Below are 21,188 nucleotides of genomic sequence, written 5' to 3' on the forward strand. Positions count from 1 at the left end.
ATTTAAACAGTAGAATTCTAAATTAAGCATTAGCCCAATTTACAAAAGTATAATATTGTATCTTTATCTGAATACTAGACGATATATCTTTATCTATATCCATTTTAGACGATGCCATATTGTTTATAGATCCGTTTAAAAATATCTTTTAACAACTATTTGGCAAGAAAATATAACTTTAATATCGATATACCAAATGTTGGAAATAATGAGATATTTTAAGTTTTATAAATAATAAGACCACAATAAAATTTTATTTGTCTTAATAATTATACATAATTTTTATTAAAAGCTCTAGTTAATTATGCATTGGAATTTATATAATAAATGTATAAATATTAATTTTGTCAAAGAATTTAAATTTACCGATATCAATGAAATAAAGAAGTTGTACAACTATTAAAATAAATAAATAAGCAGTTAAAAATGCAAATTACTATAATAAATATATTTGAATAATTTGGATAATGATAATACAATATTATGTAATATATCAAAAAAAAATTTTTTTTTTATAAACTTAAAGATTATTGTATATCATTTAATAAAATTCAAAATGATATAGTATTTTATTGTTATAAGAGTTATAAAATAGATGTAATTTTGGTGGTCTGCGTTGTAAATTGAATAGTTTAGGTGGTAATTTTAATATTACTAGTCGTAGGCTTAGTAGATGTAGTGGGTTTAGTAAGTCTAGTAGTTTTGTGCCCTCTTGTAATTTTTCGTACAGTAATTTTGCTCCTAGTAATTTTTCTAGACGTTTTTGGTTTAGTCGTTTTTGATCTAGTGGTTTTATGTTTTCTCGATTTTTTATGTCTTCTAATTGATGTTTTAGTTTTTTGTCTAGTGGTTTCATGTGACTTAGTAGTTTTCCTAGACGTTCTAGCTTTAGTTGTTTTTGCTCTAGTCGTTTTAATTTTTCTGATAGTTTTGGCGATTCTAGTTGCTCTTGGTAATTTTTTAGTGGCTTTGGATGTTATACTAGTTTTTCGGGTAGTTTTAGGGATAGACAATTTATGTCTTTTAGTACTTGATATAACCCTAGTGGTTTGTGGTCTTGTTGATTTAGTTGTAATTGTTGTTGTCTTTCTACTAGTTAATATCTTGGATTTTATAGGGATTCTAGTAGTTCTGTTAGTTCTAGAAGATGTTCTAGGTTTAGTAGTTTTTGCTTTGGTGGTTTTTGTACTTCTTGTTGTTTTCTTAGAGGTTTTTGGTTGAGTAGTTTTATGTGTTCGAGTAGTTCTTAAAGATGTTCTAGGTTTAGTGATTTTTGCTCTAGTGGTTTTTAGTTTTCTAGTAGTTTTCCGGGTTCTAGTAGTTTTAGGACTTTTAGTTCTTTTTTTAGTAGTTTTCGGTTTAGTTGTTTTCTGTGTTCTAGTAGTTCTAGAGGACGTTCTAGGTTTAGTGGTTTTCGCTTTGGTGGTTTTTGGTCTTCTTGTTGTTTTTTTAGTAGTTTTTGGTTGAGTGGTTTTATGTGTTCGAGTAGTTCTTAAAGACGTTCTACGTTTAGTGGTTTTTGCTCTAGTGGTTTTTAGTCTTCTAGTAGTTTTCCGTGTTCTAGTAGTTTTAGGACTTTTAGTTCTTTTCTTAGTAATTTTCGGTTTAGTTGTTTTATGTGTTCTAGTATTTCTAGAAAACGTTTTAGGTTTTGTGGTTTTCGCTTTGGTGGTTTTTGGTCTTCTAGTTGTTTTTTTAGTAGTTTTTGGTTGAGTGGTTTTATGTGTTCGAGTTGTTCTTAAAGACGTTCTACGTTTAGTGGTTTTTGATTTAGTGGTTTTTAGTCTTCTAGTAGTTTTCCGTGTTCTAGTAGTTTTAATACTTTTAGTTTTTTTAGTAGTATTCGGTTTAGTCGTTTTATGTGTTCTAGTAGTTCTGGAAGAAGTTCTAGGTTTCGTGGTTATCACTTTGGTGGTTTTTGGTCTTCTAGTTGTTTTTTTAGTAGTTTTTGGTTGAGTGGTTTTATGTGTTCTAGTAGTTCTAGAAGAAGTTCTAAGTTTAGTGGTTTTCGCTTTGGTGGTTTTTGGTCTTCTAGTTGTTTTTTTAGTTGTTTTTGATTGAGTGGTTTTATGTGTTCTAGTAGTTCTTAAAGACGTTCTACGTTTAGTGATTTTTGCTCTAGTGGTTTTTAGTCTTCTAGTAGTATTCCGTGTTCTAGTAGTTTTAGGACTTTTAGTTCTTTTTTTCGGTTTTGTTATTTTATGTGTTCTAGGAATTCTAGAAAACGTTATAGGTTTAATGGATATCGCTTTGGTGGTTTTTGGTCTTCTAGTTGTTTTTTTAGTAGTTTTTGGTTGACTGATTTTATGTGTTCTAGTAGTTCTTAAAGATGTTCTAGGTTTAGTAATTTTTGCGCTAGTGGTTTTTAGTTTTCTAGTAGTTTTCCTGGTTCTAGTATTTTTAGAAGACGTTCTAGGTTTAATTGTTTTCACTTTGGTGGATTTTGGTCTTCTAGTTGTTTTTTTAGTAGTTTTTGGTTGAGTTGTTTTATGTGTTCGAGTAGTTTTTAAAGATGTTCTAGGTTTAGTGATTTTTGCTCTAGTGGTTTTTAGTTTTCTAGTAGTTTTCCGGGTTCTAGTAGTTTTAGGACTTTTAGTTCTTTTTTTAGTAGTTTTCGGTTTAGTTGTTTTCTGTGTTCTAGTAGTTCTAGAAGACGTTCTAGGTTTAGTGGTTTTCGCTTTGGTGGTTTTTGGTCTTCTAGTTGTTTTTTTAGTAGTTTTTGGTTGAACGGTTTTATGTGTTCGAGTAATTCTTAAAGTCGTTCTAGGTTTAGTGGTTTTTGGTTTTCTAGTAGTTTTCCGTGTTCTAGTAGTTTTAGGACTATTAGTTCGTTTTTTAGTAGTTTTCGGTTTTGTTATTCTATGTGTTCTAGGAGTTCTAGAAGACGTAATAGGTTTAATGGATTTCGCTTTAATTGTTTTTGTTCTACTTGTATTTTTAGTAATTTTTAGTTGAGTGGTTTTATGTGTTCGAGTAGTTCTTAAAGACGTTCTAGGTTTAGTAATTTTTCCTCTAGTGGTTTTTAGTTTTCTAGTAGTTTTCCGTGTTCTAGTAGTTTTAGGACTTTTAGTTCTTTTTTTAGTCGTTTTCGATTTAGTTGTTTTATGTGGTCTAGTAGTTCTGGAAGAAGTTCTAGGTTTAGTGGTTTTCATTTTGGTGGTTTTTGGTCTTCTTGTTGTTTTTTTAGTAGTTTTTGTTTGAGTGGTTTTATGTGTTCGAGTAATTCTTAAAGACGTTCTAGGTTTAGTCGTTTTTGCTCTAGTGGTTTTTGATTTTCTAGTAGTTTTCCGTGTTGTAGTAGTTTTAGGACTTTTAGTTCTTTTTTTAGTAGTTTTCGGTTTAGTTGTTTTATGTGTTCTAGTAGTTCTAGAGGACGTTATGGGTTTAGTGGTTATCGCTTTGGTGGTTTTTGGTCTTCTAGTTGTTTTCTTAGTAGTTTTTGGTTGAGTGGTTTTATGTGTTCGAGTAGTTCTTAAAGACGTTCTACGTTTAGTGGTTTTTGCTCTAGTGGTTTTTAGTCTTCTAGTAGTTTTAGAAGACGTTCTAGGTTTAGTGGTTTTCGCTTTGCTGGTTTTTGGTCTTCTAGTTGTTTTTTTAGTAGTTTTTGGTTGAGTGGTTTTATGTGTTCTAGTAGTTCTTAAAGACGTTCTACGTTTAGTGATTTTTGCTCTAGTGGTTTTTAGTCTTCTAGTAGTATTACGTGTTCTGGTAGTTTTAGGACTTTTAGTTCTTTTTTTAGTAGTTTTTCGGTTTTGTTATTTTATGTGTTCTAGGAGTTCTAGAAGACGTTAGAGGTTTAATGGATATCGCTTTGGTGGTTTTTGGTCTTCTAGTTGTTTTTTTAGTAGTTTTTGGTTGAGTGATTTTATGTGTTCTAGTATTTCTTAAAAATGTTCTAGGTTTAGTAATTTTCGCTCTAGTGGTTTTTGGTCTTCTAGTAGTTTTTAGTATTTTATTAGTTTTAGGACTTTTAGTTCTTTTTCTAGTAGTTTTCGGTTTAATTGTTTTATGTGTTCTAGTAGTTTTAGGACTTTTAGTTCTTTTTTTAATCGTTTTCGATTTAGTTGTTTTAAGTTTTCTAGTAGTTCTAGAAGACGTTCTAGGTTTAGTAGTTTTCGCTTTGGTGGTTTTTGGTCGTCTAGTTGTTTTTTTAGTAGTTTTTGGTTGAGTGGTTTTATGTGTTCTAGTAGTTCTTAAAGACGTTCTACGTTTAGTGGTTTTTTCTCTAGTGGTTTTTAGTCTTCTAGTAATTTTATGTGTTCTAGTAGTTTTAGGACTTTTAGTTCTTTTTTTAGTACTTTTCGGTTTAGTTGTTTTATGTGTTATAGTAGTTCTAGAAGACGTTCTAGGTTTAGTAGTTTTCGCTTTGCTGGTTTTTGGTCTTCTAGTTGTTTTTTTAGTAGTTTTTGGTTGAGTGGTTTTATGTGTTCGAGTTGTTCTTAAAGAAGTTCTATGTTTAGTGGTTTTTGCTCTAGTGGTTTTTAGTCTTCTAGTAGTATTCCGTGTTCTAGTAGTTTTAGGACTTTTAGTTCTTTTTTTAGTATTCGGTTTAGTCGTTTTATGTGTTCTAGTAGTTCTAGAAGAAGTTCTAGGTTTAGTGGTTTTTTCTCTAGTGGTTTTTAGTCTTCTACTAGTTTTACGTGTTCTAGTAGTTTTAGGACTTTTAGTTCTATTTTTAGTAGTTTTTGGTTGAGTCGTTTTATGTGTTCTAGTAGTTCTAGAAGACGTTCTAGGTTTAGTGGTTTTCGCTTTGGTGGTTTTTGGTCTTCTAGTTTTTTTTTTGTAAGTTTTTGGTTGATTGATTTTATGTGTTCGAGTAGTTCTTACAGAAGTTCTACGTTTAGTGGTTTTTGCTCTAGTGGTTTTTAGTTTTCTAGTAGTTTTCCGTGTTCTAGTAGTTTTAGGACTTTTAGTTCTTTTTTTAGTAGTTTTCGGTTTAATCGTTTTATATGTTCTAGTAGTTCTAGGTTTAGTGGTTTTCGCTTTGGTGGTTTTTGGTCTTCTAGTTCTATTTTTAGTAGTTTTTGTTTGAGTCGTTTTATGTGTTCGAGTAGTTCTTAAAGACGTTCTACGTTTAGTGGTTTTTGCTCTAGTGGTTTTTAGTCTTCTAGTAGTTTTCCGTGTTCTAGTAGTTTTAGGACTTTTAGTTCTTTTTTTAGTAGTTTTCGGTTTAGTTGTTTTATGTGTTCTAGTAGTTCTGGAAGTAATTCTAGGTTTAGTGGTTATCGCTTTGGTGATTTTTGGTCTTCTAGTTGTTTTTTTAGTAGTTTTTGGTTGAGGGGTTTTATGTGTTTGAGTAGTTCTTAAAGACGTTCTACGTTTAGTGGTTTTTGCTCTAGTGGTTTTTAGTCTTCTAGTAGTTTTCCGTATTTTAGTAGTTTTAGGACTTTTAGTTCTTTTTCTAATAGTTTTCGGTTTAATTGTTTTATGTGTTCTAGTAGTTTTAGGACTTTTAGTTCTTTTCTTAGTAATTTTCGGTTTAGTTGTTTGATGTGTTCTAGTAGTTCTAGAAGACGTTCTAGGTTTAGTGGTTTTCGCTTTGGTGGTTTTTGGTCTTCTAGTTGTTTTTTTAGTAGTTTTTGGTTGAGTGGTTTTATGTGTTCGAGTAATTCTTAAAGACGTTCTAGGTTTAGTCGTTTTTGCTCTAGTGGTTTTTGGTTTTCTAGTAGTTTTCCGTGTTGTAGTAGTTTTAGGACTTTTAGTTCTTTTTTTAGTAGTTTTCGGTTTAGTTGTTTTATGTGTTCTAGTAGTTCTAGAGGACGTTATGGGTTTAGTGGTTATCGCTTTGGTGGTTTTTGGTCTTCTAGTTGTTTTCTTAGTAGTTTTTGGTTGAGTGGTTTTATGTGTTCTAGTAGTTCTTAAAGACGTTCTACGTTTAGTGATTTTTGCTCTAGTGGTTTTTAGTCTTCTAGTAGTATTCCGTGTTCTAGTAGTTTTAGGACTTTTAGTTCTTTTTTTAGTAGTTTTCGGTTTTGTTATTTTATGTGTTCTAGGAGTTCTAGAAAACGTTATAGGTTTAATGGATATCGCTTTGGAGGTTTTTGGTCTTCTAGTTGTTTTTTTAGTAGTTTTTGGTTGACTGATTTTATGTGTTCTAGTAGTTCTTAAAGATGTTCTAGGTTTAGTAATTTTCGCTCTACTGGTTTTTCGTCTTCTAGTAGTTTTCCGTATTTTAGTAGTTTTAGGACTTTTAGTTCTTTTTCTAATAGTTTTCGGTTTAATTGTTTTATGTGTTCTAGTAGTTTTAGGACTTTTAGTTCTTTTTTTAATCGTTTTCGATTTAGTTGTTTTAAATTTTCTAGTAGTTCTAGAAGACGTTCTAGGTTTAGTGGTTTTCGCTTTGGTGGTTTTTGGCCTTATAGTTGTTTTTTTAGTAGTTATTGGTTGAGTGGTTTTATGTGTTCGAGTAGTTCTTAAAGACTTTCTACGTTTAGTGGTTTTTGCTCTAGTGGTTTTTAGTTTTCTAGTAGTTTTCCGTGTTCTAGTAGTTTTAGGACTTTTAGTTCTTTTATTAGTAGTTTTCGGTTTAGTCGTTTTATGTGTTCTAGTAGTTCTAGAAGAAGTTCTAGGTTTAGTGGTTTTCGCTTTGGTGGTTTTTGGTCTTCTAGTTGTTTTTTTAGTTGTTTTTGGTTGAGTGGTTTTATGTGTTCTAGTAGTTCTTAAAGACGTTCTACGTTTATTGGTTATTGCTCTAGTGGTTTTTAGTCTTCTAGTAGTTTTACGTGTTCTAGTAGTTTTAGGACTTTTAGTTCTTTTTTTAGTAGTTTTCGGTTTAGTCGTTTTATGTGTTCTAGTAGTTCTAGAAGACGTTCTAGGTTTAGTGGTTATCGCTTTGGTGGTTTTTGGTCTTCTAGTTGTTTTTTTAGTAGTTTTTGGTTGAGTGGTTTTATGTGTTCGAGTAGTTCTTAAAGACGTTCTACGTTTTGTGGTTTTTAGTCTTCTAGTAGTTTTCCGTGTTCTAGTAGTTTTAGGACTTTTAGTTCTTTTTTTAGTCGTTTTCGGTTTAGTCGTTTTATGTGTTCTAGTAGTTTTAGAAGACGTTCTTGGTTTAGTGGTTTTCGCTTTGGTGGTTTTTGGTCTTATAGTTGTTTTTTTAGTAGTTTTTGGTTGAGTGGTTTTATGTGTTCGAGTAGTTCTTAAAGACGTTCTACGTTTTGTGGTTTTTGCTCTAGTGGTTTTTAGTCCTCTAGTAGTTTTACGTGTTCTAGTAGTTTTAGGACTTTTAGTTCTTTTTTTAGTCGTTTTCGGTTTAGTCGTTTTATGTGTTCTAGTAGTTGTAGAAGACGTTCTTGGTTTAGTGGTTTTCGCTTTGGTGGTTTTTGGTCTTCTAGTTATTTTTTTAGTAGTTTTTGGTTGAGTGGTTTTATGTGTTCGAGTTGTTCTTAAAGAAGTTCTATGTTTAGTGGTTTTTGCTCTAGTGGTTTTTAGTCTTCTAGTAGTTTTCCGTGTTCTTGTAGTTTTAGGACTTTTAGTTCTTTTTTTAGTAGTTTTCGGTTTAATTGTTTTATGTGTTCTAGTAATTCTGGAAGAGGTTCTAGGTTTAGTAGTTATCGCTTTGGTGGTTTTTGGTCTTCTAGTTGTTTTTTTAGTAGTTTTTGGGTGAGTGGTTTTATGTGTTCGAGTAGTTCTTAAAGACGTTCTACGTTTAGTGGTTTTTGCTCTAGTGGTTTTTAGTCTTCTAGTAGTTTTCCGTGTTCTAGTAGTTTTAGGACTTTTAGTTCTTTTTTTAGTCGTTTTCGGTTTAGTCGTTTTATGTGTTCTAGTAGTTGTAGAAGACGTTCTTGGTTTAGTGGTTTTCGCTTTGGTGGTTTTTGGTCTTCTAGTTATTTTTTTAGTAGTTTTTGGTTGAGTGGTTTTATGTGTTCGAGTTGTTCTTAAAGAAGTTCTATGTTTAGTGGTTTTTGCTCTAGTGGTTTTTAGTCTTCTAGTAGTTTTCCGTGTTCTTGTAGTTTTAGGACTTTTAGTTCTTTTTTTAGTAGTTTTCGGTTTAATTGTTTTATGTGTTCTAGTAATTCTGGAAGAGGTTCTAGGTTTAGTAGTTATCGCTTTGGTGGTTTTTGGTCTTCTAGTTGTTTTTTTAGTAGTTTTTGGGTGAGTGGTTTTATGTGTTCGAGTTGTTCTTAAAGAAGTTCTATGTTTAGTGGTTTTTGCTCTAGTGGTTTTTAGTCTTCTAGTAGTTTTCCGTGTTCTTGTAGTTTTAGGACTTTTAGTTCTTTTTTTAGTAGTTTTCGGTTTAATTGTTTTATGTGTTCTAGTAATTCTGGAAGAGGTTCTAGGTTTAGTAGTTATCGCTTTGGTGGTTTTTGGTCTTCTAGTTGTTTTTTTAGTAGTTTTTGGGTGAGTGGTTTTATGTGTTCGAGTAGTTCTTAAAGACGTTCTACGTTTAGTGGTTTTTGCTCTAGTGGTTTTTAGTCTTCTAGTAGTTTTCCGTGTTCTAGTAGTTTTAGGACTTTTAGTTCTTTTTTTAGTAGTTTTCGGTTTAGTTGTTTTATGTGTTCTAGTAGTTCTAGAAGACGTTCTAGGTTTAGTGGTTATCGCTTTGGTGGTTTTTGGTCTTCTAGTTGTTTTTTTAGTAGTTTTTGGTTGAGTGGTTTTATGTGTTCGAGTAGTTCTTAAAGACGTTCTACGTTTTGTGGTTTTTAGTCTTCTAGTAGTTTTCGTGTTCTAGTAGTTTTAGGACTTTTAGTTCTTTTTTTAGTCGTTTTCGGTTTAGTCGTTTTATGTGTTCTAGTAGTTTTAGAAGACGTTCTTGGTTTAGTGGTTTTCGCTTTGGTGGTTTTTGGTCTTCTAGTTGTTTTTTTAGTAGTTTTAGGTTGAGTGGTTTTATGTGTTCGAGTAGTTCTTAAAGACGTTCTACGTTTTGTGGTTTTTGCTCTAGTGGTTTTTAGTTTTCTAGTAGTTTTCCGTGTTCTAGTAGTTTTAGGACTTTTAGTTCTTTTATTAGTAGTTTTCGGTTTAGTCGTTTTATGTGTTCTAGTAATTCTGGAAGAGGTTCTAGGTTTAGTAGTTATCGCTTTGGTGGTTTTTGGTCTTCTAGTTGTTTTTTTAGTAGTTTTTGGGTGAGTGGTTTTATGTGTTCGAGTAGTTCTTAAAGACGTTCTACGTTTAGTGGTTATTGCTCTAGTGGTTTTTAGTCTTCTAGTAGTTTTACGTGTTCTAGTAGTTTTAGGACTTTTAGTTCTTTTTTTAGTAGTTTTCGGTTTAGTTGTTTTATGTGTTCTAGTAGTTCTAGAAGACGTTCTAGGTTTAGTGGTTATCGCTTTGGTGGTTTTTGGTCTTCTAGTTGTTTTTTTAGTAGTTTTTGGGTGAGTGGTTTTATGTGTTCGAGTAGTTCTTAAAGACGTTCTACGTTTAGTGGTTATTGCTCTAGTGGTTTTTAGTCTTCTAGTAGTTTTACGTGTTCTAGTAGTTTTAGGACTTTTAGTTCTTTTTTTAGTAGTTTTCGGTTTAGTTGTTTTATGTGTTCTAGTAGTTCTAGAAGACGTTCTAGGTTTAGTGGTTATCGCTTTGGTGGTTTTTAGTCTTCTAGTTGTTTTTTTAGTAGTTTTTGGTTGAGTGGTTTTATGTGTTCGAGTAGTTCTTAAAGACGTTCTACGTTTTGTGGTTTTTAGTCTTCTAGTAGTTTTCCGTGTTCTAGTAGTTTTAGGACTTTTAGTTCTTTTTTTAGTCGTTTTCGGTTTAGTCGTTTTATGTGTTCTAGTAGTTTTAGAATACGTTCTTGGTTTAGTGGTTTTCGCTTTGGTGGTTTTTGGTCTTCTAGTTGTTTTTTTAGTAGTTTTAGGTTGAGTGGTTTTATGTGTTCGAGTAGTTCTTAAAGACGTTCTACGTTTTGTGGTTTTTGCTCTAGTGGTTTTTAGTCCTCTAGTAGTTTTACGTGTTCTAGTAGTTATAGGACTTTTAGTTCTTTTTTTAGTCGTTTTCGGTTTAGTCGTTTTATGTGTTCTAGTTGTTGTAGAAGACGTTCTTGGTTTAGTAATTTTCGCTTTGGTGGTTTTTGGTCTTCTAGTTATTTTTTTAGTAGTTTTTGGTTGAGTGGTTTTATGTGTTCGAGTTGTTCTTAAAGAAGTTCTATGTTTAGTGGTTTTTGCTCTAGTGGTTTTTAGTCTTCTAGTAGTTTTCCGTGTTCTTGTAGTTTTAGGACTTTTAGTTCTTTTTTTAGTAGTTTTCGGTTTAATTGTTTTATGTGTTCTAGTAATTCTGGAAGAGGTTCTAGGTTTAGTAGTTATCGCTTTGGTGGTTTTTGGTCTTCTAGTTGTTTTTTTAGTAGTTTTTGGGTGAGTGGTTTTATGTGTTCGAGTTGTTCTTAAAGACGTTCTACGTTTAGTGGTTTTTGCTCTAGTGGTTTTTAGTCTTCTAGTAGTTTTACGTGTTCTAGTAGTTTTAGGACTTTTAGTTCTCTTTTTAGTAGTTTTCGGTTTACTTGTTATATGTGTTCTAGGAGTTCTAAAAGACGTTATAGGTTTAATTGTTTTCGCTTTGGTGGTTTTTGGTCTTCTAGTTGTTTTTTTAGTAGTTTTTGGTTGAGTGGTTTTATGTGTTCGAATTGTTCTTAAAGACGTTCTACGTTTAGTGGTTTTTAGTCTTCTAGTAGTTTTCCGTGTTCTAGTAGTTTTCCGTGTTCTAGTAGTTTTAGGACTTTTAGTTCTTTTTTTAGTAGTTTTCGGTTTAGTTGTTTTATGTGTTCTAGTAGTTCTAGAAGACGTTCTAGGTTTAGTGGTTTTCGCTTTGGTGGTTTTTGGTCTTTTAGTTGTTTTTGGTTGAGTGGTTTTATGTGTTCGAGTAGTTCTTAAAGACGTTCTACGTTTTGTGGTTTTTAGTCTTCTAGTAGTTTTTCGTGTTCTAGTAGTTTTAGGACTTTTAGTTCTTTTTTTAGTCGTTTTCGGTTTAGTCGTTTTATGTGTTCTAGTAGTTTTAGAAGACGTTCTTGGTTTAGTGGTTTTCGCTTTGGTGGTTTTTGGTCTTCTAGTTGTTTTTTTAGTAGTTTTTGGTTGAGTGGTTTTATGTGTTCTAGTAGTTCTTAAAGACGTTCTACGTTTAGTGGTTTTTGCTCTAGTGGTTTTTAGTCTTCTAGTAGTTTTCCGTGTTCTAGTAGTTTTAGGACTTTTAGTTCTTTTTTTAGTAGTTTTCGGTTTAGTCGTTTTATGTGTTCTAGTAGTTTTAGAAGACGTTCTAGATTTAGTGGTTTTCGCTATGGTGGTTTTTGGTCTTCTAGTTGTTTTTTTAGTAGTTTTTGGTTGAGTGGTTTTATGTGTTCGAGTTGATCTGAAAGACGTTCGACGTTTAGTGGTTTTTGCTCTAGTGGTTTTTAGTCTTTTAGTAGTTTTCCGTGTTCTAGTAGTTTTCCGTGTTCTAGTAGTTTTAGGACTTTTAGTTCTATTTTTAGTAGTTTTCGGTTTAGTTGTTTTATGTGTTCTAGTAGTTCTGGAAGAAGTTCTAGGTTTAGTGGTTATCGCTTTGGTGGTTTTTGGTCTTCTAGTTGTTTTTTTAGTAGTTTTTGGGTGAGTGGTTTTATGTGTTCGAGTAGTTCTTAAAGACGTTCTACGTTTAGTGGTTTTTGCTCTTGTGGTTTTTAGTCTTCTAGTAGTTTTACGTGTTCTAGTAGTTTTAGGACTTTTAGTTCTTTTTTTAGTAGTTTTCGGTTTACTTGTTATATGTGTTCTATGAGTACTAAAAGACGTTATAGGTTTAATGGTTTTTGCTTTGGTGGTTTTTGGTCTTCTAGTTGTTTTTTTAGTAGTTTTTGGTTGAGTGGTTTTATGTGTTCGAGTTGTTCTTAAAGACGTTCTACGTTTAGTGGTTTTTGATTTAGTGGTTTTTAGTCTTCTAGTAGTTTTCCGTGTTCTAGTAGTTTTCCGTGTTCTAGTAGTTTTAGGACTTTTAGTTCTTTTTTTAGTAGTTTTCGGTTTAGTCGTTTTATGTGTTCTAGTAGTTCTGGAAGAAGTTCTAGGTTTAGTGGTTATCGCTTTGGTGGTTTTTGGTCTTCTAGTTGTTTTTTTAGTAGTTTTTGGTTGAGTGGTTTTATGTGTTTGAATAGTTCTTAAAGACGTTCTACGTTTAGTGGTTTTTCCTCTAGTGGTTTTTAGTCTTCTACTTGTTTTCCGTGTTCTAGTAGTTTTAGGACTTTTAGTTCTTTTTTTAGTAGTTTTCGGTTTAGTTGTTTTATGTGTTCTAGTAGTTCTGGAAGACGTTATAGGTTTAATGGTTTTCGCTTTGGTGGTTTTTGGTCTTCTAGTTTTTTTTTTAGTAGTTTTTGGTTGAGTGGTTTTATGTGTTCGAGTAGTTCTTAAAGACGTTCTACGTTTAGTGGTTTTTGCTCTAGTTGTTTTTAGTCTTCTAGTAGTTTTCCGTGTCCTAGTAGTTTTAATACTTTTAGTTCTTTTTTTAGTAGTTTTCGGTTTAGTTGTTTTATGTGATCTAGTAGTTCTATAAGATGTTCTAGGTTTAGTGGTTTTCGCTTTGGTGATTTTTGGTCTTTTAGTTGTTTTTTTACTAGTTTTTGGTTGAGTGGTTTTATGTGTTCGAGTAGTTCTTAAAGACGTTCTACGTTTAGTGTATTTTCCTCTAGTGGTTTTTAGTCTTCTAGTAGTTTTCCGTGTTCTAGTAGTTTTAGGACTTTTAGTTCTTTTTTTAGTCGTTTTCGGTTTAGTCGTTTTATGTGTTCTAGTAGTTTTAGAAGACGTTCTTGGTTTATTGGTTTTCGCTTTGGTGGTTTTTGGTCTTCTAGTTATTTTTTTAGTAGTTTTTGGTTGAGTGGTTTTATGTGTTCGAGTAGTTCTTAAAGACGTTCTACGTTTTGTGGTTTTTGCTCTAGTTATTTTTAGTCCTCTAGTAGTTTTCCGTGTTCTAGTAGTTTTAGGACTTTTAGTTCTTTTTTTAGTCGTTTTCGGTTTAGTTGTTTTATGTATTCTAGTAGTTTTAGAAGACGTTCTAGGTTTAGTGGTTTTCGCTTTGGTGGTTTTTGGTCTTCTAGTTGTTTTTTTAGTAGTTTTTGGTTGAGTGGTTTTATGTGTTCGAGTAGTTCTTAAAGATGTTCTACGTTTTGTGGTTTTTAGTCTTCTAGTAGTTTTCCGTGTTCTAGTAGTTTTAGGACTTTTAGTTCTTTTTTTAGTCGTTTTCGGTTTAGTCGTTTTATGTGTTCTAGTAGTTTTAGAAGACGTTCTTGGTTTAGTGGTTTTCGCTTTGGTGGTTTTTGGTCTTCTAGTTGTTTTTTTAGTAGTTTTTGGTTGAGTGGTTTTATGTGTTCGAGTAGTTCTTAAAGATGTTCTACGTTTTGTGGTTTTTAGTCTTCTAGTAGTTTTACGTGTTCTAGTAGTTTTAGGACTTTTAGTTCTTTTTTTAGTCGTTTTCGGTTTAGTCGTTTTATGTGTTCTAGTAGTTTTAGAAGACGTTCTTGGTTTAGTGGTTTTCGCTTTGGTGGTTTTTGGTCTTCTAGTTGTTTTTTTAGTAGTTTTTGGTTGAGTGGTTTTATGTGTTCGAGTAGTTCTTAAAGACGTTCTACGTTTTGTGGTTTTTGCTCTAGTTATTTTTAGTCCTCTAGTAGTTTTCCGTGTTCTAGTAGTTTTAGGACTTTTAGTTCTTTTTTTAGTCGTTTTCGGTTTAGTTGTTTTATGTGTTCTAGTAGTTTTAGAAGACGTTCTAGGTTTAGTGGTTTTCGCTTTGGTGGTTTTTGGTCTTCTAGTTGTTTTTTTAGTAGTTTTTGGTTGAGTGGTTTTATGTGTTCGAGTAGTTCTTAAAGATGTTCTACGTTTTGTGGTTTTTAGTCTTCTAGTAGTTTTCCGTGTTCTAGTAGTTTTAGGACTTTTAGTTCTTTTTTTAGTAGTTTTCGGTTTAGTTGTTTTATGTGTTCTAGTAGTTCTATAAGATGTTCTAGGTTTAGTGGTTTTCGCTTTAGTGGTTTTTGGTCTTTTAGTTGTTTTTTTACTAGTTTTTGTGTTGAGTGGTTTTATGTGTTCGAGTAGTTCTTAAAGATGTTCTACGTTTTGTGGTTTTTAGTCTTCTAGTAGTTTTCCGTGTTCTAGTAGTTTTAGGACTTTTAGTTCTTTTTTTAGTCGTTTTCGGTTTAGTCGTTTTATGTGTTCTAGTAGTTTTAGAAGACGTTCTTGGTTTAGTGGTTTTCGCTTTGGTGGTTTTTGGTCTTCTAGTTGTTTTTTTAGTAGTTTTTGGTTGAGTGGTTGTATGTGTTCGAGTAGTTCTTAAAGACGTTCTACGTTTTGTGGTTTTTGCTCTAGTTATTTTTAGTCCTCTAGTAGTTTTACGTGTTCTAGTAGTTTTAGGACTTTTAGTTCTTTTTTTAGTAGTTTTCGGTTTACTTGTTTTATGTGTTCTAGGAGTTCTAGAAGACGTTATAGGTTTAATGGTTTTCGCTTTGGTGGTTTTTGGTCTTCTAGTTTTTTTTTTAGTAGTTTTTGGTTGAGTGGTTTTATGTGTTCGAGTAGTTCTTAAAGACGTTCTACGTTTAGTGGTTTTTGCTCTAGTGGTTTTTAGTCTTCTAGTAGTTTTCCGTGTTCTAGTAGTTTTAATGCTTTTAGTTCTTTTTTTAGTAGTTTTCGGTTTAGTGGTTTTATGTGTTCTAGTAGTTCTATAAGATGTTCTAGGTTTAGTGGTTTTTGCTTTTTTGGTTTTTGTTCTTTTAGTTGTTTTTTTACTAGTTTTTGGTTGAGTGGTTTTATGTGTTCGAGTAGTTCTTAAAGACGTTCTACGTTTTGTGGTTTTTATTTTTCTAGTAGTTTTCCGTGTTCTAGTAGTTTTAGGACTTTTAGTTCTTTTTTTAGTCGTTTTCGGTTTAGTCGTTTTATGTGTTCTAGTAGTTTTAGAAGACGTTCTTGGTTTATTGGTTTTCGCTTTGGTGGTTTTTGGTCTTCTAGTTGTTTTTTTAGTAGTTTTTGGTTGAGTGGTTTTATGTGTTCGAGTAGTTCTTAAAGACGTTCTACGTTTTGTGGTTTTTGCTCTAGTTATTTTTAGTCCTCTAGTAGTTTTCCGTGTTCTAGTAGTTTTAGGACTTTTAGTTCTTTTTTAGTCGTTTTCGGTTTAGTTGTTTTATGTGTTCTAGTAGTTTTAGAAGACGTTCTAGGTTTAGTGGTTTTCGCTTTGGTGGTTTTTGGTCTTCTAGTTGTTTTTTTAGTAGTTTTTGGTTGAGTGGTTTTATGTGTTCGAGTAGTTCTTAAAGATGTTCTACGTTTTGTGGTTTTTAGTCTTCTAGTAGTTTTCCGTGTTCTAGTAGTTTTAGGACTTTTAGTTCTTTTTTTAGTCGTTTTCGGTTTAGTCGTTTTATGTGTTCTAGTAGTTTTAGAAGACGTTCTTGGTTTAGTGGTTTTCGCTTTGGTGGTTTTTGGTCTTCTAGTTGTTTTTTTAGTAGTTTTTGGTTGAGTGGTTTTATGTGTTCGAGTAGTTCTTAAAGATGTTCTACGTTTTGTGGTTTTTAGTCTTCTAGTAGTTTTACGTGTTCTAGTAGTTTTAGGACTTTTAGTTCTTTTTTTAGTCGTTTTCGGTTTAGTCGTTTTATGTGTTCTAGTAGTTTTAGAAGACGTTCTTGGTTTAGTGGTTTTCGCTTTGGTGGTTTTTGGTCTTCTAGTTGTTTTTTTAGTAGTTTTTGGTTGAGTGGTTTTATGTGTTCGAGTAGTTCTTAAAGACGTTCTACGTTTTGTGGTTTTTGCTCTAGTTATTTTTAGTCCTCTAGTAGTTTTCCGTGTTCTAGTAGTTTTAGGACTTTTAGTTCTTTTTTTAGTCGTTTTCGGTTTAGTTGTTTTATGTGTTCTAGTAGTTTTAGAAGACGTTCTAGGTTTAGTGGTTTTCGCTTTGGTGGTTTTTGGTCTTCTAGTTGTTTTTTTAGTAGTTTTTGGTTGAGTGGTTGTATGTGTTCGAGTAGTTCTTAAAGACGTTATACGTTTTGTGGTTTTTGCTCTAGTTATTTTTAGTCCTCTAGTAGTTTTACGTGTTCTAGTAGTTTTAGGACTTTTAGTTCTTTTTTTAGTAGTTTTCGGTTTACTTGTTTTATGTGTTCTAGGAGTTCTAGAAGACGTTATAGGTTTAATGGTTTTCGCTTTGGTGGTTTTTGGTCTTCTAGTTTTTTTTTTAGTAGTTTTTGGTTGAGTGGTTTTATGTGTTCGAGTAGTTCTTAAAGACGTTCTACGTTTAGTGGTTTTTGCTCTAGTGGTTTTTAGTCTTCTAGTAGTTTTCCGTGTTCTAGTAGTTTTAATGCTTTTAGTTCTTTTTTTAGTAGTTTTCGGTTTAGTTGTTTTATGTGTTCTAGTAGTTCTATAAGATGTTCTAGGTTTAGTGGTTTTTGCTTTTTTGGTTTTTGTTCTTTTAGTTGTTTTTTTACTAGTTTTTGGTTGAGTGGTTTTATGTGTTCGAGTAGTTCTTAAAGACGTTCTACGTTTTGTGGTTTTTATTTTTCTAGTAGTTTTCCGTGTTCTAGTAGTTTTAGGACTTTTAGTTCTTTTTTTAGTCGTTTTCGGTTTAGTCGTTTTATGTGTTCTAGTAGTTTTAGAAGACGTTCTTGGTTTAGTGGTTTTCGCTTTGGTGGTTTTTGGTCTTCTAGTTGTTTTTTTAGTAGTTTTTGGTTGAGTGGTTTTATGTGTTCGAGTAGTTCTTAAAGACGTTCTACGTTTTGTGGTTTTTGCTCTAGTGGTTTTTAGTCCTCTAGTAGTTTTACGTGTTCTAGTAGTTTTAGGACTTTTAGTTCTTTTTTTAGTCGTTTTCGGTTTAGTCGTTTTATATGTTCTAGTAGTTGTAGAAGACGTTCTTGGTTTAGTGGTTTTCGCTTTGGTGGTTTTTGGTCTTCTAGTTATTTTTTTAGTAGTTTTTGGTTGAGTGGTTTTATGTGTTCGAGTTGTTCTTAAAGAAGTTCTACGTTTAGTGGTTTTTGCTCTAGTGGTTTTTAGTCTTCTAGTAGTTTTCCGTGTTCTAGTAGTTTTAGGACTTTTAGTTCTTTTTCTAGTAGTTTTCGGTTTAATTGTTTTATGTGTTCTAGTAATTCTGGAAGAGGTTCTAGGTTTAGTAGTTATCGCTTTGGTGGTTTTTGGTCTTCTAGTTGTTTTTTTAGTAGTTTTTGGTTGAGTGGTTTTATGTGTTCGAATAGTTCTTAAAGACGTTCTACGTTTTGTGGTTTTTGCTCTAGTTATTTTTAGTCCTCTAGTAGTTTTACGTGTTCTAGTAGTTTTAGGACTTTTAGTTCTTTTTTTAGTAGTTTTCGGTTTAGTTGTTTTATGTGTTCTAGTAGTTCTGGAAGAAGTTCTAGGTTTAGTGGTTATCGCTTTGGTGGTTTTTGGTCTTCTAGTTGTTTTTTTAGTAGTTTTTGGTTGTGTGGTTTTATGTGTTCGAGTAGTTCTTAAAGACGTTCTACGTTTTGTGGTTTTTGCTCTAGTTATTTTTAGTCCTCTAGTAGTTTTACGTGTTCTAGTAGTTTTAGGACTTTTAGTTCTTTTTTTAGTAGTTTTCGGTTTACTTGTTTTATGTGTTCTAGGAGTTCTAGAAGACGTTATAGGTTTAATGGTTTTCGCTTTGGTGGTTTTTGATCTTCTAGTTGTTTTTTTAGTAGTTTTTGGTTGAGTGGTTTTATGTGTACGAGTAGTTCTTAAAGACGTTCTACGTTTAGTGGTTTTTGCTCTAGTGGTTTTTAGTCTTCTAGTAGTTTTACGTGTTCTAGTAGTTTTAGGACTTTTAGTTCTTTTTTTAGTAGTTTTCGGTTTAGTCGTTTTATATGTTCTAGTAGTTCTAGAAGACGTTATAGGTTTAGTCGTTTTCGCTTTGGTGGTTTTTGGTCTCCTAGTTCTTTTTTTTGTAGTTTTCGGTTTACTTGTTTTATGTGTTCTAGGAGTTCTAGAAGACGTTATAGGTTTAATGGTTTTCGCTTTGGTGGTTTTTGGTCTTCTAGTTGTTTTTTTAGTAGTTTTTGGTTGAGTGGTTTTATGTGTTCGAATAGTTCTTAAAGATGTTCTAGGTTTAGTAATTTTTGCTCTAGTGGTTTTTTGTCTTCTTGTAGTCTTCCGGATTTTAGTAGTTTTAGGACTTTTAGTTCTTTTTTTAGTAGTTTTCGGTTTACTTGTTTTATGTGTTCTAGGAATTCTAGAAGACGATATAGGTTTAATGGTTTTCGCTTTGGTGGTTTTTGGTCTTCTAGTTGTTTTTTTAGTAGTTTTTGGTTGAGTGGTTTTATGTGTTCGAGTAGTTCTTAAAAACGTTTTAGGTTTAGTGGTTTTTGCTTTAGTGGTTTTTAGACTTCTAGTAGTTTTCCGTGTTCTAGTAGTTTTAGTACTTTTAGTTCTTTTTTTAGTAGTTTTCAGGTTTAGTTGCTTTGGTGGTTTTTTGTTTTCTAGTAGTTTCGGCTGTTCTAGTAGTTTTAGGACTTCTTGTTTTACTAGATTTTGATCTAGTGGTTTTATATGTTTTGGTAGTAATTAAAGTTCTATGTTTAGTGGTTTTCGCTCTGGTTGTTTTAGGTTTTCTAGTAGTTTCGACGGTTCTAGTAGTTTTAGGACTTCTAGTTTTAGTAGATTTTGATCTAGTATTTTTATGTTTTTTGGTAATAATTATAGACGTTCTATGTTTAGTTGTTTTCGCTTTGTTTGTTTTTGGTTTTCTAGTTGAAACGTGGGTTCTAGTAATTTTAGAACTTCTAGTTCTCATTTTTGTAGTTTTTGATATAATAGTTTTATGTGTTCTGGTAGTTTTTAGAGACTTTCTAGGTTTAGTTATTTTCGTTTTTTTTGTTTTTGGTTTTCTAGTTGTAATAGGGGTTATAGTAGTTTTAGGACTTCTAGTTTTTTTAGTTTTTGATCTAAAAGTTTTATCTGTTCTAATAGTAATTAAAGACGTTCTATGTTTAGAGGTTTTGGCTCTTGTGGTCTTTGGTTTTCTTGTTGTTTCGGGAGTTCTAGTAGTTTTATGACTTTTAGTTATTTTTTTAGTAGATTTTGATCTACTAGTTTTATGTGTTTTTTTAGTAATTAAAGATGTCTTATGTTTAGTTGATTTCGCTCTTGTGGTTTTTGGTTTTCTAGTTTTAACGAGGGTTCTAGTAGTTTTAGGACTTCTAGTGTTTGTAGTTTTTGGTCTAATTGTTTTATCTGTTCTAGTGGTTATTAAAGACGTTCTATGTTTAATGGTTTTATCTCTTGTGGTCTTTGGTTTTTTAGTAGTTTCAGCGGTTCTAGTAGTTTTAGGACTTCTAGTTTTAGTAGATTTTAATCTAGTAGCTTTATGTGTTTTGGTAGTAATTAAAGATTTTCTATGTTTAGTGGTTTTCGCTCTGGTTGTTTTTGGTTTTCTAGTTGTAACGGGTGTTCTAGTAGTTTTAGGACTTCTAACTTTAGACGATTTTGATCTATGGGTTTTATGTGTTTTGGTAGTAATTAAAGACGTTCTATGTTTAGTGGTTTTCGCTCTGGTTGTTTTTGGTTTTCTAGTTATAACGGGGGTTTTAGTAGTTGTAGTTTTTGGTTTATTTGTTTTCGGTGTCCTAGTAGATATTGGTGTTCTAGTTGTTCTTAGTTTAGTTGTTTTCCGTTTTGTAGGTCTTAGCTTTCTCGTATTTTTATATGTTTTAGTAGTTTTCGCGATTCTTGTAAATCCAGGCTCAGACATTTTTGTCCACTTCTTGGTTTTATGTTTTCTAATAGTTCCATGGGTATTCGTGCTTTTAGGAACTCTAGTTTTCTTCTTCTTAGTTCTAATATGTTTTGGTTCTCTACTACTTCTTTGCTTTTGATTAGTTAGTCCCCTACTTCCTGTTCTATTCGGGGTTATAGTACTTAACGTAATATTAGCATTTGATATTGTATTAGTGCTAATTGTGGTAGAATTAGATATTGTATTTGTCATTGTAGAATTGGTAGTAGAAGTAATATTAGTCACAATATTGGTTGTTTCGGTTCTATTCATACCGATTACCACTGTTCCTTCCCGATTTATTGGTACAATTCCATTATTGTAATAGATAGTGCCTTCTAAAACCTTTGCCTGGTTACCAACTAAAGTCTAATTTAAAAAATAATTTAATCATATATCATTTTTTTCAGTATTACATTTTATTTAATTCATTTTATTGGAATTAAATGATTTTAATTATATCCCAAATCTCTTTTGCTATAAAATATTTTATACTATGTATATTAGGAAACTTGATAAATAAATACTATAGAATTCTGATCAAAATACTATAAAAATTTGCTTTTTTTAAACAAAGATATAAAATATTAATATAAATCATCAAAATAATTCATATTTGAAATTATTATTAAATTCTAAAAAATAATTAACATGCTCGCCTATAGATTTCGTACTAAAGTTTGAAATAATGTCACTATAGATAATATAAAACTAAATTAGGTCTTGTTCTTACTTTATAATAAGCCTTACAGCGCATGACCTTTATTTATGAACTCCTAATAGTACTAAATGTGCTAAATTTGCTATATTGTCAAACTTATTAAAGAGAGGAGTATATAAAGTGAAATAGGACATAGGGGCAATTTATAGGAGGGGGGGGGGTAAGTATCATCAAAATATCTCGTCCTAAACTATGAGATTTTAAGTTTCCATATTTTTCTCTCATAACTATTCCTAGAAACCCAATTTATACTCACTTTTTTTTAACTATTTATTTAAACGATACATTTTTTAAATAATAACAACAAAAATAATATCTTAGTTCATGTTAGGATCTGACCATTAATTTACATCGTTTTAGAATTGTATATAGCTATAAATTTTGTTTCCTGAGATAAAAACATTAGTTGAGATTCGCTTTCCATATGAGATTTTACCCACAATTTTTAGGTCCAAAATTGTCGATGACGAAACAGAAGTTATCAAAATAAAAAAAAAAAATTTCCATTTAATTGTCCAAGTTAATGGATAATAGAGATTCGATTTTTTCATTTTTATAAATGGAATGGGGAAGGGTATAGCTAACGGCAAAATAATGCATTTGTATACCAGTTTTATAAAAATAAATTTTTAAATTTCCGTTCGGATAAAACTGAGACCCCAAAGGAAATTCTGGGGATGAATCAGCGATACATATTCACTCACTCTACCCACCTAAACAAAAAATGACCATCTTTAATTTATAATTATTTATATTTTTTGATACTATTTATTTATTTTTAAATGAAATTTTAAGCAAATTGTTATACAAACCTTTGCCTTGAAATAAATACGATTTAATCTACAAATATTGTTCGGTT

The 21,188-nt window shown here is 31.5% G+C and overlaps 1 protein-coding gene across 1 annotated transcript in view; it reads right to left on the minus strand.

The window, feature by feature from the left end:
- Positions 1 to 632: 632 nt before the first annotated feature.
- LOC135928824 (mucin-3B-like) overlaps positions 633 to 21,188 on the minus strand; it is a 30,272-nt gene continuing 9,716 nt past the window's right edge. The window contains exons 5-10 of the mRNA XM_065465288.1: positions 18,480 to 19,977; positions 15,064 to 18,370; positions 13,977 to 15,007; positions 8,746 to 13,885; positions 3,788 to 8,647; positions 633 to 3,729 (exon numbers count right to left, since the gene is read on the minus strand). Of these exons, the coding sequence (XP_065321360.1) occupies positions 633 to 3,729; positions 3,788 to 8,647; positions 8,746 to 13,885; positions 13,977 to 15,007; positions 15,064 to 18,370; positions 18,480 to 19,977 (18,933 nt within the window). The remainder of the gene's footprint in view (positions 3,730 to 3,787; positions 8,648 to 8,745; positions 13,886 to 13,976; positions 15,008 to 15,063; positions 18,371 to 18,479; positions 19,978 to 21,188) is intronic.

This window comes from Gordionus sp. m RMFG-2023, chromosome 4 (assembly GCF_954871325.1).
Source record: "Gordionus sp. m RMFG-2023 chromosome 4, tfGorSpeb1-WG-v2, whole genome shotgun sequence".
Lineage (NCBI taxonomy): Eukaryota > Metazoa > Nematomorpha > Gordioida > Chordodea > Parachordodidae > Gordionus > Gordionus sp. m RMFG-2023.